The sequence below is a fragment of the Nematolebias whitei genome, chromosome 2 (genome assembly GCF_014905685.2).
Source record: "Nematolebias whitei isolate Nwh7 chromosome 2, NemWhi1, whole genome shotgun sequence".
Classification (NCBI taxonomy): domain Eukaryota; kingdom Metazoa; phylum Chordata; class Actinopteri; order Cyprinodontiformes; family Rivulidae; genus Nematolebias; species Nematolebias whitei.
This window is the reverse complement of record NC_056499.1, coordinates 13,155,166-13,168,738: the sequence shown is the minus strand read 5'-3', so window position 1 is coordinate 13,168,738 and position 13,573 is coordinate 13,155,166. Positions and strand designations below refer to the sequence as shown.

General features: G+C 42.6%; 1 protein-coding gene across 2 annotated transcripts; it reads right to left on the bottom strand.

Moving 5' to 3' along the window:
* Positions 1–1,154: 1,154 nt before the first annotated feature.
* On the bottom strand, positions 1,155–12,727 carry LOC119429213 (BTB/POZ domain-containing protein 1). 2 transcript variants are annotated; one of them, XM_037696891.1, is made up of 8 exons: positions 12,156–12,727; positions 9,573–9,729; positions 6,805–6,910; positions 6,534–6,731; positions 6,232–6,424; positions 5,576–5,663; positions 1,778–1,924; positions 1,155–1,692 (listed from the first exon to the last, which is right to left on the bottom strand). In XM_037696891.1, exons 1-8 carry the CDS (start codon positions 12,572–12,574, stop codon positions 1,534–1,536), a joined length of 1,467 nt encoding a protein of 488 aa, XP_037552819.1. In that variant the 5' UTR covers positions 12,575–12,727; the 3' UTR covers positions 1,155–1,533. The 2 variants fall into 2 exon arrangements, with proteins under 2 accessions (XP_037552819.1, XP_037552826.1); XM_037696898.1 differs by having other exon boundaries at positions 6,232–6,361.
* Positions 12,728–13,573: the final 846 nt, after the last annotated feature.

Genomic DNA, 13,573 nt, shown 5'->3' with positions numbered 1-13,573 from the left:
GATGGATGAACTCCGACTGAAGTTGGGGTACATGGGTCCACTTAAATGACCTATTTTTATTTATTTTTTTAATTGCTGGACTTGAAGTCTCGAGTAGGGGTTCCAGAGGTGCCGGCGTCCATGTTTCAACTTCAGCTCCTGCTCTGTTTTGGATAAAAATAAATCTACACCAAAAGGTGCATCTCAGTATGGAGCAGTGCGTGTTCTGACATTTGTTAACGGTACAGACCGACTGATCTGGTTCTGGACTCCTCTGGGGCAGCAGCTGGATCGGTGCGGTCCAGCATCTCTCCCCAAAGGCACCTCTTCTGGAGGACTCCAAGCTGTTCCAGACCAGCTGAGAGACTAGTCTCTCCAGGGTGTCCTAGGTCTTCCTTGGGGTCTCCTCCCAGGTGGACATGTCCAGAACACTTCCCTATGGAGGCGTCCAGGGTTCACCTTACCAGAGTTCTGGACCACAGGTGAGGGTAAGAACGTAGACTGACCGATAAACAGAAAGCTTCACTTTACAGCTCAATTTTTCACCTCAACAGACCGGCACAGAGTCCACAATACTGCAGAAGCTGCACTGTTCCGTCTGTAGACCTCTCGTTTAATTTTTCCTCACTGAGAACAAAACCAGAGATATCTGAACTCTTCCACTTGAGACAGAACCTCAACCCAGAGAGGACAGTCCACATTTTTCTGACAAACTGCAGGTCCACGATTTGAACTGGTAATAAAACCAGTTTAAATGGGAAATAAACATACATAACTGGAGATCTTTAACGGTTTGTACAAAATCAGTTTAAATTTCTTCTTTTTTTGATTTAGTAGAAATAAGATACAATTTAAAGTGTCAATTTAATAAAAAATACATGAACTTAAATTTACAGGCTGCCCACATGTCCAGGGTTCCCATCCCTCCCGAATGCTGGTGAGAAACACGTCAAACAACTTGTCACAGATGTTCATGTTCAGATGGATAAATGTGAATATCCTTTTTAAATTAGAGAAACAGACATTTAGAGAAGCTGAAGATGAAATCCTCTGCAGGAAGTAATCCCTCCTGCAGTTTGTAAACTGTAAAAATGAAAAAAAAACAAAAAAAAAAACAACCGCATCTGGCGCCCCCTAGTGATAGAAAGAGGAACAACATGAAAGATTTACCTCCTTCAGATACATTTTATTGCTTAAAAGCTGAAATTAGACACGCCATTTCATTACAAACGTCTCAGTTTAACATGTCACTGATGTGAACATGAAGTCATAAGTTACTATCAAACAACAGACGACGACTTCACAACACAGAAATAAAAACGTAGAAATGTGTCGATGATGCTTTGAATATGTGACGTCAGGTGGAGATTTGACCAGCGCAGCTTTAACTTGGTTAACACCAACAGACACGAGTATTTAAAGTATTTACAACAGAGCTTCAACATTCCCCCCACACACACTTCAATCTTCCAGGGGATCCTGAGGCACTGAGTCCAGTCCTCCCAGTGGTCTGAGACCTCCCTGGTTTTGGTACCGGTCTTACATCCTGACGGTCTAAATGTAGTAGATGATCTCTGGGATCTGCCCGTCCTCCACCGACGTACCGTTGTTGTTTCCAGGCGAGCTGAAGAAGAAAAACGTTGTCTTGGTCCCAGTTGTCGACTCCTGGGTCACTTTCTTCAAGCCTTTGGTGCCGTAATGCGAGTCTGGACCCTGAGAGGGAAAGAAATTAAACGTTCAGAGTTATGAACATACGACTTCGGGTTTTTAAAGGTCAGCGAGGTGAGTTTGGGCTGACCTTGAGCGTGGCGCAGGCAGTGTAACTGACACTGGGCAGGATCTCGATGGGCTCTTTGAACATGACTCTGAAGGTGTTCGCTGAACCGTCGCAGCTGAAGCCCGTGTCGTTCTGACCCAGCGCGATCCGTTTATCGCTCTCTAGGATCTGAAAAACATCCCGACGCTGAATCAAAGAGGAGCAAATGACTAAAATAAAACTTTGAAGCCATTTAAAACCATTCAACTGAAAAGGGACTTTCATCTGTGGGGTTCATTTGAATTCAGATAAAACTTTTTACTCGTTTATTTATTTAACAGCAAGCCAAAAGTGTTGGTGCGACGTTAGGAAACGGAAAAGCTCGGGTGGATTCTTATCGAACAAGAAAAGCTTCAAAATAAAACAAGACAGAAAAAAAAACTTGCTTAATTTTAATGCCTGGAAACTAAAGGTTTCAAACTTGGAATTAAAAGTGAACTTTATTACACAGAAAATGGATCTTTACTAAAACATTCAAAACTAACAGAAAAAAAATTACCAGATGATCATCAAGCCAAATCAAGATGGCCGCCGCAGCAAAACAAGAGCTATAAATCGGCCGTTTTAAGGAATACTGTGCTAAAGTTTGTTGTGGTAGTCAGTGTTGTAATGTAACAAAGCAGAAATACTTTGTTACTGTACTTAAGTAGAATTTTGACGTACCTTTACTTCGTTATTTACATTTCTAGCGACTTTCACTTTTACTCCACTAAATTTCCTCAATAAAATGTGTACTTTTACTTCAATACATTTCCCTTAACCATCTTAGTTACTTGTTCCTACAATATAAAATTAGAAGAAATCTGATTGGGCAGTGCCTGTTTGTTCTCCCAGTCTGTGACTTCACGCGGCCCCTCCCTCACTTTTAGCTGCTAAAAAGAAGAGGTTTGATGTTCTCCAGGACATGAACTGGTTAGAGCATGTGTGTCAAACTCAAGGCCCGGGGGTCAAATGTGGCCCTTGTTGACGTCTTATCTGGCCCTCAAGGTGATATGTGAAATGTAAAATACTTCTCTCTTGAATTTTTTCAGTATTCTTTGATTACGATGTTGAAAGCACAAACAGAACATCAAATGAGACCAATCAAACTCTTGTTGAGGAACCTGTGACCAAGAAAAGATGTTGGGTATCTCATTTGAGTTCATGTAGTTTCTGAAATTGGCCCTTAGTTTGAAAAAGGTTTCAATTTTTGGCCCCCTTTTGTAAGCGAGTTCGACACCCCTGGATTAAAGCAGCAAGGTATGAAGTTGTTGGGCCACTAGTCTTGCCATTAAAGAACACGGAGACAGATATCCAGTTTAGGGTAATTTATTTGCTGTGTTTCTTGTGGTAGCTACACACAGCAGTAAACCAGTAAAGCACAAACAAGCTTGAACAACAAGGCTCCGTCCATGTCAGGAGAGAAAAAAAACTCCAACTGAGCTCTGCACTTTACAAATAGCGGTGCGTTCACTAGCTTTTGGAACAGCCACGGTGCATTCAAGAGCATAGGAACTATTAAATTCAGAAGGAAACAAGCCATAACCAAAGAGAACCGAGCTCAGTAAACAAGTCAAGTACACAACAACATGAGCTTTCTAACAGCTTTGTTAATAAAGGTTAATCAAGGTTGAATGAATATACTTTATTAAAATCAATCAGACTTTTTAAAGAGCAATCTTTCATTGTTCAGTTCAAACTTTACAAGTTTTTGTCATTAGATATTACAACCAATAAATGTTTTGGAAATTCTAACCATTTACTTTTACTGAATACTCTTACTTTAAGTACATTTTATACGAAAAATTTACTTTTGATACTTAAGTACATTAACCCAACATTTTTCAGTCAGGTCATCTGGACAGTTTCTTTTTATTGTGCTGAAACGTTTCGCCTTCGATCCAGAAGGCTTCATCAGTCAAGGAAACACACAACAAAACTGATTCTTCCCCCAACAGCTTACTCCAAAGTGGAACAAACCAGTTTGTTGGTGCTAAGATGGTCTCTTTGGTACGCCCCCTCCTCCATTACCGGCCCTCTTCCTTGTTGACAGAGGAAGGGGCGTACCAAAGAGACCATCTTAGCACCAACAAAACTGGTTTGTTCCTCTTTGGAGTAAGCTGTTGGGGGAAGAATCAGTTTTGTTGTGTTTCCTTGACTGATGAAGCCTTCTGGATCGAAGTTGAAACGTTTCAACACAAAAAAAGAAACTGTCCAGATGACCTGACTGAAAAATGTTGGATTGTATACCTGGATTATTGAGCATGGACTTTGTTGTTAAGTACATTAAATGCCAGATACTTTAAGACTTTTACTTATGTAATAATTTTAAAGGAGACTTTACCTTTTATCCAAGTAATTTTATGGTAAGATACTTGTACTTTCACTGAAGTATCACTTTGAGGTACTTTATACAACACTGGTGATAGTAGCTGGGAGTCATCCCTAAAACATGTTCAGAGCAATAAAGGTTGTACGTCAGTGAGCGGGTTAACGAGCAGGAGGAGTCTCTGAAATGTTCTCCATGAGTCTCAGAGAATCACAGGTCTGGTTTGGATCAGAACCCGAGTCTCCGACCCGTCTCGATCCAGCTGTAGGAACATTACGCTCAAAGTGTTTCGAGTGTCGTGTCAGCTCGACCAAAACCACGTTGAGTGCTGCGAACGAGCCTCGTTACGTCACATCAGACCCAGATTCTCTGCAAAAACTGGGTTTTTAGAAGCTGCCACGTTCAAAGTTTTCAGTTTCTCCATCTCTAGTTGAAGATCTGGTATGACAGAAGGCATGTCCAGGTCCAACACCACATCCATGATAAATATTAAACAAGAAGACAATGTCCCCGTCTCTGAGGGATTTCAACAGTGAATGAAGTAAACCTGTTTTTAGTGAAAGATAATCAGGTGGGCAGGAGTTGCTCTGTGGAGGAGAACAGAGGGAGGTTTTTGTTTTTCTTGTCCAAGGCGGAGCAGAGCGACAGATCCTGGAGAGGAGGGACACATTTTATGCACCACCAGGTGCAATGGAGGAACCAGAGGGTGACCAATGGTGGCCTTGGCCCCCATAGATTAATCTTTGGCCACCCCAATCATTTAAGGAATCCATACTTTTATCCAATATAAAAACTAGAAAGCAGAGTTTCATCAAATGACAGAGGTGGTCAGTTTACATACATTTATGACGGTGGCCATCTTGGATTTTAACGTGGCAACCCAATTTTCAAAAGTGACTTTTCTTACGCCTAGATGTAACCACAAACCAAAATGGAAGCCAGCGCTTCACTTGTGTTTCATGCTCAGAAAACAGATGGACAAAGGGCATTTCCATGTCCCGGCTTTGCTCTGACACGGGGACAAAAACTGGTCCAAATCAGCCTTCCCTCATTCATAAAGCATGCTCCTGCAGACTGCATCATAAACTTGGAACAGCTGCTGAGGTGGACAACAAAATAACACCAAGAATACGGATTTGCACAAAAAAAAAAAAAAAAAAAAAAGGTGAGAATTTTCAAACAGCTGCTCACAAACATTCAGTTCAGTGAGGCTGCAGCTGAAAATTCAGATTTTCTTCCCGTATTAAAAGCTGCAGCCCAGAGAGAGAAACAAACTGTGGGAGAGCGTGTAAAACCACACAGTCTGACACGAAGGGCAGCGGGTGATAAGCATTCATTCAATATAACTTTAATGAGTTTCTTTACAAATAAATGAGCGCTAACACAAACTTATGTGTTTAGGACAAAATGCACTTTGATGAAGAATATAAACTAGAAGTTTCTGATAGTGTGAGGACATCGCTGTGCCTTACCTGTATGTTGACCTGATAATCCGTGGGCCCGTGTATCGACCCGTACAGGCCGAAGCCCACCACACATATTCTTCTGTTAACGTTGAACCTACGAGCAGAGGAGGACAAATTCATGAGGTCAGCTCGTTCTAACGAGGGTCAGGGCTGAAAAGGGACGGAAACTTTCCACGGGAAGTTGAGCTGAAAACTTTCAGAAACATTTGAAACGTTCCCTGAACTGATCCAAAACAACAGATCTGTGCAGCTAAAGACCAGAAATTTTATTTAGTTTTGTTTCTGACGTCTTGAACAGCTTATATTAAAACTCATTAACGTAGATAAAAATAACAGAAATGTGTGATTTAGGATTTAAAAAGCTGTTTAGTCAGACAACACAGCTTTGCTGTGTTAATCCCAGACATCGGTTCTATTTACTCAATAAAATGAGCAAAGTTTAATTCACTTTATGTTGTCGGCAAGCTCAACGTGTACGGTCTCCGTGGTCCAGGTTTGTAGGAAGATGGAGGAGCAGCAGAGACTGATTCCAGTCATATTGTTGTATTAGTTCAGATTAAGATCAAATATGGACATGAATATAATCTGTTAACAGCCAACCTCCAGGTTTATTCCCAAGGAAAGTTTCCTAAATAAATGTGGGAAGTCAAAAGAAGCCCCACCTGATCCTGTCGCTGGTCCCGCTGTACCCCCATCGACTCTCGACCTGCTGGAACCTATTAATGCTGCACTCCTCTCCCCTGAGGCAGCAGCGAGGCCTGTCGATGTAGTCGACCCGCGGTTTGGGGTTTACTGTAAAGTGTAAAAACAGATTTACCACCTCCCGATCGAACAATATCCCAGACTGGGCAGGCCCTGTTGCACAAGAAAGAAACTGAAGCTGGTTTCTGCGGTCGGACTTGTATGGACACACCAGGAACTGAGCTGAGCTGAGAACCAAATCCTGCTTCGGCGGATCACTTACCGGCTGCAAACTCCTCAACAGTCATGAGCGGGAAGCGGATGAGGGGGAGGGCTTTCCCCAGAACCTTCTGCTTGTTCTCGGCGGTGGGGGGAAGCTGTTGTCTGTAACACTCGGCCTCCGCCCAGCGCACCACCGCTTCAAACAGACGATTCTCCCTGATGCTGAGCGTGTCCCTCTCGAGGATCGCACACAGAGTGTCTGCAGGGACAAACACACGGAGCTTCAGTGGTTTGCAGCGCTGACAGCCGAAGAGGAGAGGAGCGTCTCGTACCGAGGTCGATGTCCGTGAAGCCCTCGGCGTTGATCGCGTCTGCGGTGCTTTTATCTATCGTGTCTAAACAGAGACTGGCCAGCTGAGGCTCATCAAACAACCTCGCCTGTAAAAAAAAAAAAATACAAAAAATGTTTAAATCTAGAAAAACATGCAAAGAACACGTCACATTAATCTGCAGCAAGAGGAGGAGTTCTCTGCAGACCAAAAGTGGGCGTTTCTAGAGGGCAAACACTGATTTTCTGGCTCTTTAGGTAAGTTACATCAGCTATTTTTTTAAACTGAAAGTTTAGAAGAAACAGCGTTATATCTGCTGTCAAACAAGAAGATTCTCTTTAGTCCTTGGGTTGTAGGCTGCACCTGACACGGGTCGTCTTGAGTGTGATCTGGGTGCAATGAAATATGAAGCATCTGAAACGAAACCTGCTCCCATTTGTCAAAAAGTCTGGTCTCAATTAAAGATCATGAGTCCTGTAACAGATAACGGCCCAAAACAAAAGCTAAAAACAAAATTAGCTCTTTAGCAGTTCTTCTACGAGATCTGATCTATGAAAGGAGCTGAAACATGGAGTAGGATTGACCCTTAAAATGTGAGACAGCTGAGGAAGTTAACCAGTAAACAGAAATATCTGCTCCAGTTGCAGAAATCTGACAGAAACTGACGATCGCTCATCTGCAGTGACTGATTTAAAAGGTCGAACAAGAAAATTTTCATTCAACCTTTATTTAGACGGGTTAATCCCATTGAGCCTCGAGGACTCATTTACAAGAGACCTGATTTCAACAAAGAATGAGGACACAATGGACAACAGCGACAACAATAGACAGTTATAAAAAAAAGGCATAGTTTGTTTTTTTACAAATAAGATGGAAAAAAAAGTAACAAAAACAGCTAATTATAAGGCGAATGTAGAAAACTAAAAACAGGAACATGTCTGCATTGGTCCTTGCCACTTTTTTTGTTTTCTATATTCGCCTTATAATCTAGCTGTTTTTTGCTATCTTATTTGTAAAAAAACAAACTGTATGCCTTTTTTTTTTTTACAACGGTCTATTGTTGTCGTCGTCATCACTCTTTGTTGAAATCAGGTCTCTCTTGTAAATGAGTCCTCGAGGCTCAATGGGATTAACCCGTCTAAATAAAGGTTGAATGAAAATGTTCTTTTGCCATCTTATTTGTAAAATGTGATGTGTGACTATAAAAATAAGTAAATAAATACATTAAAAATAAAATAATAATAATATATATTTTTTTTAAATGTGAATATAAAATGTGAAGTTAAAGGAAACATCCTTTGTCCCAAAGCCAGTTTAAGCATCATTATTATTTTGGTTACTTTATCTTTCTTTATGAATCGATTGTAACTATTTTCACATTATTCAACAACCAAAACAAATTTGTTTTTTTTAATGTAATGGCTAGGTATTAAAAAACTAACATTTAGTCCTCCCGACTACCCATTTATGCTGCTAATGTCGAACCGGTAACACCATAGACATAACATGCCTGTGGTTAACACAATCTGCCAATAACACCTTGTTTTTTTTCTTCGTCCAATCAGATGTGGCCCTCCAGATACGCCTTCCATATTTGTCTGCAGAGATGCCTATTAGGGCAAGAGCTCAACTTTTACTGGTGTTAAAATTAAACTAGCTTTCCTTGTGGGAATGCATATCGCCCACCAAGATAGTAAAGATGGTGCATGAGCTGCCAGAGTGTGTTTAGGATGACCGCTACTGCCACTCCACCTTTTAGCTCCATATCCACAAAACTGACTAAGTTGTAGCCATTTTAGTGCTCGATGACTCCAAATGATTATCAGCTGCATGTCCAGTTATTACTTTCAGAGTTTCATTAAAATACATTCATGAGATATTTTGCTAACAAGCAAATAAATACACAAATGATCATGTTAGCTTGCCTTTCGTAACAATCCAAAAACTGAGCATCAACCTCCATGGCGAAAAGTTCATGGTTCTGCAGCGACACGCAGTAGATGACGTGACGTCACTCGCAGCACGCCGCGTTTACACAAGGAAATAAGGAGGCTGCACGTGCTAGCATGTGCGGATCCATTCTGAAGTTGTTCAGTCAGAACCAACTAAATTATCATCCGACAGGATTGTCTGGTTCAGAGGTTACATTAGATCTTTCTGCATATTCTGCTGCTGAATTTCTCTTCTGGAACAGGAGCGACGTACTGACAGTTGAAACGAACTAAAAAAGACGGATCTGTCACGTTAGCATCGATACGGTCCAACACAGCACTGGTATCAGATGTTGGTGTAGACTCTCAAGTCATCAGGACATGATGAATTAAAAAAGACAAAGCAGCTGGACGTGTGGAGTTCTGAGCTTTAACCTGCACCACGTTGGCATCAATATTATCAATATGTGGATCGATCCACATCCGACCTCACCGATGGAATGAGACGAGAGCGTTCACACTGAGGTCACTGACAAACATCAGATATGGATCTGATTCAGAACCACATAAAAAATAGACTGGGTTTAAAATTTTAATAGATTTTTTATAACCTCTGCCCCCGCTTTGCTTCAAAAGCGCTTTAAGTTTTGAAAGACTGTAGTTTTATTAAAAACTCCTCAGGAGGTTCTGGGAAAGACCCATAAATAACCTAATCTTTGGAAGGACGGGCTCCGGTAATCGAGTGACGTTTAAAATGTAAAACTGAACCAGTGACGGGTTTTATTTAACGCCTCTGGCTATTTGAGGCATCAGGTTTGTGTTAGTCAGGCTGACGGTGACCTGAGTGAGAAGCATGAACGCGTTGTCAGCTCTGAGGTGTTTGGTGAGGAACTCCACACAGTGACCCTCGAGAGCAGGAACGGCGTATTTCTTCGCTGTGTACAGAGTCGTCATCACAGTCTCAGGACCGATGTGGACCTCGTCGGAGTACAAGAACCTAAAAGGAAAACAGAGGATATAATTTATTAGCTACAGCCATGGGGAAAAGACTGTCTTCTGTAAAATCAAAGGTTTAATACGGTTTAATTCATGCATCAATCTTTAGGTGCTCTATAAGCTGGAAGAGCCTTTAAAATCACCAGCACTCCAAGGTGTCCTAAAACTGTTTTTATTTGTGACACGTTCCAAAGATGCAACATAAAAATAAGGCATTAAATTAGGCCTAAAGAATTAATATAAAACTTGTCCTGATGCATGCTCAATAATCCAGGTAGATGAGTCTAGCACGGTTGAGTCAGGTCCTCTGAACAGATTCTCCTTTGTTGAAACAGTCTGAGAAACTGTAACAAATTCAAGGGCCCAACATAATCCAGCTGAAGTCGAACAGTCGACTCGTGGTCATGTGGTTGAAGGACATTCGATTTCAAACACACCTTTCACAGCCCATGAGACACAGAGCTCCTGGGAAACACTCCCGCTGCTGTATACGTCATCACACGAATTTCTTCCCCCCAGAGTCTTTAATCAGTCCCTGCAGCCACCGTTTGGCCACAAATCTATTATAATAGAAAGCGCCACACTTTTCAGCAGACAGACTCCGTGTGTGCACGATCTCCATCCAGGAGGTTTTGTCCATTTGACTAGCAAAGAGTCGTACGGCTGAATGTCAGAGCGCATTTTCACATCGACAAACACTCCCACAAACTTCTGACCAATCACACAATTCTTGGTGCATACGCCTGTGAGAAAAAGTTCAGTCTGAGGCTTGTGTCGAGAAGGGGCGGAGCTACTCTGAGAACAAAATGACGCAATTTTTTTCACGCAACTGTGACAATGAGAGCCGATTTCAGCACTTCGGATGGAGTATATAGTGGATATAGTGGATCAGAACGTTTGCTGGTGACAGCCGAAACTAGTTGTTGACACGTAAAAGAAGGACCATCAGCCTAACAATTGATTGTGAGTGCTCCAATGTCTGTGTGCTATTCACAGAGAGCCAGTGATACTAGCAATAACAGTAATGTAAGAGGGGGACAGTTGAACACGGAGGCCTCCACCCCTGTTTAACAGGGGGAGCAATGTGGATATCCTAACTGGACCTTCCTGAAAGTAGATAAGAAACCCAAACAGGACTCCAGTCAGCCATCAGGTGAAAAGGTGGAACCCACCAGTGGCCATTCTGTATGTTGCGGGAGTTTCGGAGAAACTAAGACATTTATTTTCTAAACACAACGTCCCAGTGGCTTTTAAACCCCAAAATACATTACGGCAAAGACTGGTTCATCACAAAGATCCAGTCCCCCGGCACAAACAGAGTAATATTGTGTATGCTGTTCAGTGTCAGGAGGGCTGTGATCAGTCTTACATCGGGGAAACTAAACAGCCACTGGCCAAAAGGATGGCCCAGCACAGAAGATCAACATCATCATGACAGGACTCTGTGGTCTACACTCATCTCCAGGCCAGCGGTCACTCTTTCAGGGATGAAGATGTTCACATCCTTGATGGAGAGGAACGATGGTTTGAGAAGAGTGAAGGAGGCCATTTTTGTGAAGAGATTAAGAACCCGTCCATCATTAAACAGGGGTGGAGGCCTCCGTGTCCAACTGTCCCCCTCTTACAATGCTGTTATTGCTAGTATCACTCAGCCCCCTGTGAAGAGCAAGCGGCCGTCAAGGCATTAACGACTAAATGTTAGGCTGATGGTCCTCCTTTTACATGTGACAACTAGTTATGTCTGTCACCAGCAAACTGGACTGAGTTTGTTGCAGCTCCTCAGACTGAAGAAGTATTGTGGATAAAATACGTTAATCTGTCCACAGAATCAGACTTAACCTGGTAAAACAGATTATTTGTTGCTACAAAGTTTTACTGTGACGACAAAACACACTTCCATCCCTGTTATTTGAATGTGTTTTTATGTTAAATGAATTAAACTGGTTTATGTTGTCTAATTGTTAACACTGCTCTTCATTTATCTGCATGATTCTGTCAGGGGCAGAAACCAGACTTAAAATGAGACATTACGGTCTGGCTCTGTGGAAAGGAATTAAAAAAATAATGCTCATACTTTTACACAAATACATCTTCCATTTGTGTAAGCATTACGTCAACATTAATGCACAAAAGTATTACGATAATCCAGGTTACAGCTCTGGGTGTTAAAAGGTGTCTCACTGAGCTGCGACTTCATTAAACTCAGTTTGACACTGAAAATGTCTCACTGCCCTTTTCCCTGCAAACCTGTATTCCAGTCAGTGTTATAATAACTATAATCCAGAGCCAATATGTCGCACTTTGTCTTTAAACGTTCAAAACTCGCCAGGACTGCGAGCCTCTGAGACCCAGATGAGACATTCTGGAGACTCCCTTCTTCAACCTGCTCGCAGCCCAGTGAGACTACCTGTACTGGACCCGGAGTACCTGAGCAGGGACAGGAAGGCTGCTGGCTCCACATCTGGCAGCTCTATTTCCGCCGAGGTCGTAGCCATCCCTCCGTTGAACATGGCATCGAAGACGGCGCTGCCCGCGGCCAGCACGAACCTGTGAGCCGGTATCCTCTGGGCCTGTCTGCCTTTACCCACCACGAACCGCACGTCGCTGAGCAGCTCGTTGTTGAACAGGAAAGCGAAGCGCTCCTTCAGGGAGCTTTTCGTCGCCTGCCAGTTGTACACGGGCTCCCGGTGAAGACCGACGACCGAAGGGGAGGAGGACGGTGCGGACGCGGGCTGCAGGTTGTTGGACGCCGCCGCGGCGCCGCACTGAGCCGACTCGGAAGCATTCGAGTCCTGCTGCTGGCTGCTTTGGTTTGACGCCAATCCGCCGCCTCCGCTGCTCGCCATTACTAACAAACAAAAATATAAATAAATATTTTGACAGCTATAACAACCCACTATGACACATCACCGTGTATCGATAGTGGGAATGCGTCGTTTATTTACGTGTTATCCATCGCTAGCTAAGCTTCCATTGTATGTACTTCAACAAAACGCACTTCCGCCAAAACACTTCTTCTTCGTTGGTGTTTTGTTGTCAGTTCTCGTTCTTCAAAATATGTCTCCGCCACCTGCTGGTTCTACCATTTCATTACAGTGTGCTCCCTGTATACCGCCTAACTTCTTTGTCATTTGATTGGTGGTTTGTGGATTCCCGTTGCCTTCTATTCTAAAATAAATCTAAAAATTAAAATAATTTTGTCTTTAAATATTTGTATTGTAACTGCAGATCAACTTCTTTCTTCTTCTTCTTTTGGCTTTTCGTTCTTCAGGGGTCGCCACAGCAAGTCATCCTCTTCCATCTCACTCCGTCCTCTTTTTTTTTTTTTTTTTTTCATTTAGCCTTTATTTATCCAGGTTAGTCTCATTGAGCCACGAGAACTCATTTTCAAGAGAGACCTGTTTAGGAAGCACATGGTGGGGGTTAAGGGCCTTGCTCATGGGCCCAGGGTGGGGCGAATGAGGGTGGGGGCAAGTGTGGGTGTTTCACCTACCCCACCCACAATTTTGATGTTGTCGGGGCCGGGGCGTGAACCGGCGATCTTCGGATCACAAGCCCACCTCTCTAACCTCTGCGCCCTCTGCATCCTCTGTCCTCACTCCAACTACCTCCATGTCCTCTCTAACTGCATCCATATATATCCTCTTTGTCTTTTTTCTTCTTCTATCAATATACCCACTGTCCCTCCTCTGGACATGTCCAAACAAATTCATTCTGGCCTCTCTAACTTTATCTCCCAGTTCTTCAACCTGTTCTGTACCTCATGATATAAAACTATATAATTTAAAGATAAACATATACAAATTCAACTTTTTTAAATGTTACATCCAGTATTTTTTATAACC

Excerpts from the sequence above, each read along its gene's own strand:
- LOC119429213 (XM_037696891.1), bottom strand. The coding sequence starts at position 12,574 with ATGGCGAGCAGCGGAGGCGGCGGATTGGCGTCAAACCAAAGCAGCCAG. Across the intron at positions 1,925-5,575 it reads ATTATCAGGTCAACATACAG|ATCCTAGAGAGCGATAAACG; the intron begins GTAAGGCACAGC and ends GATGTTTTTCAG. Across the intron at positions 1,693-1,777 it reads CTGCCTGCGCCACGCTCAAG|GGTCCAGACTCGCATTACGG; the intron begins GTCAGCCCAAAC and ends TTTCCCTCTCAG.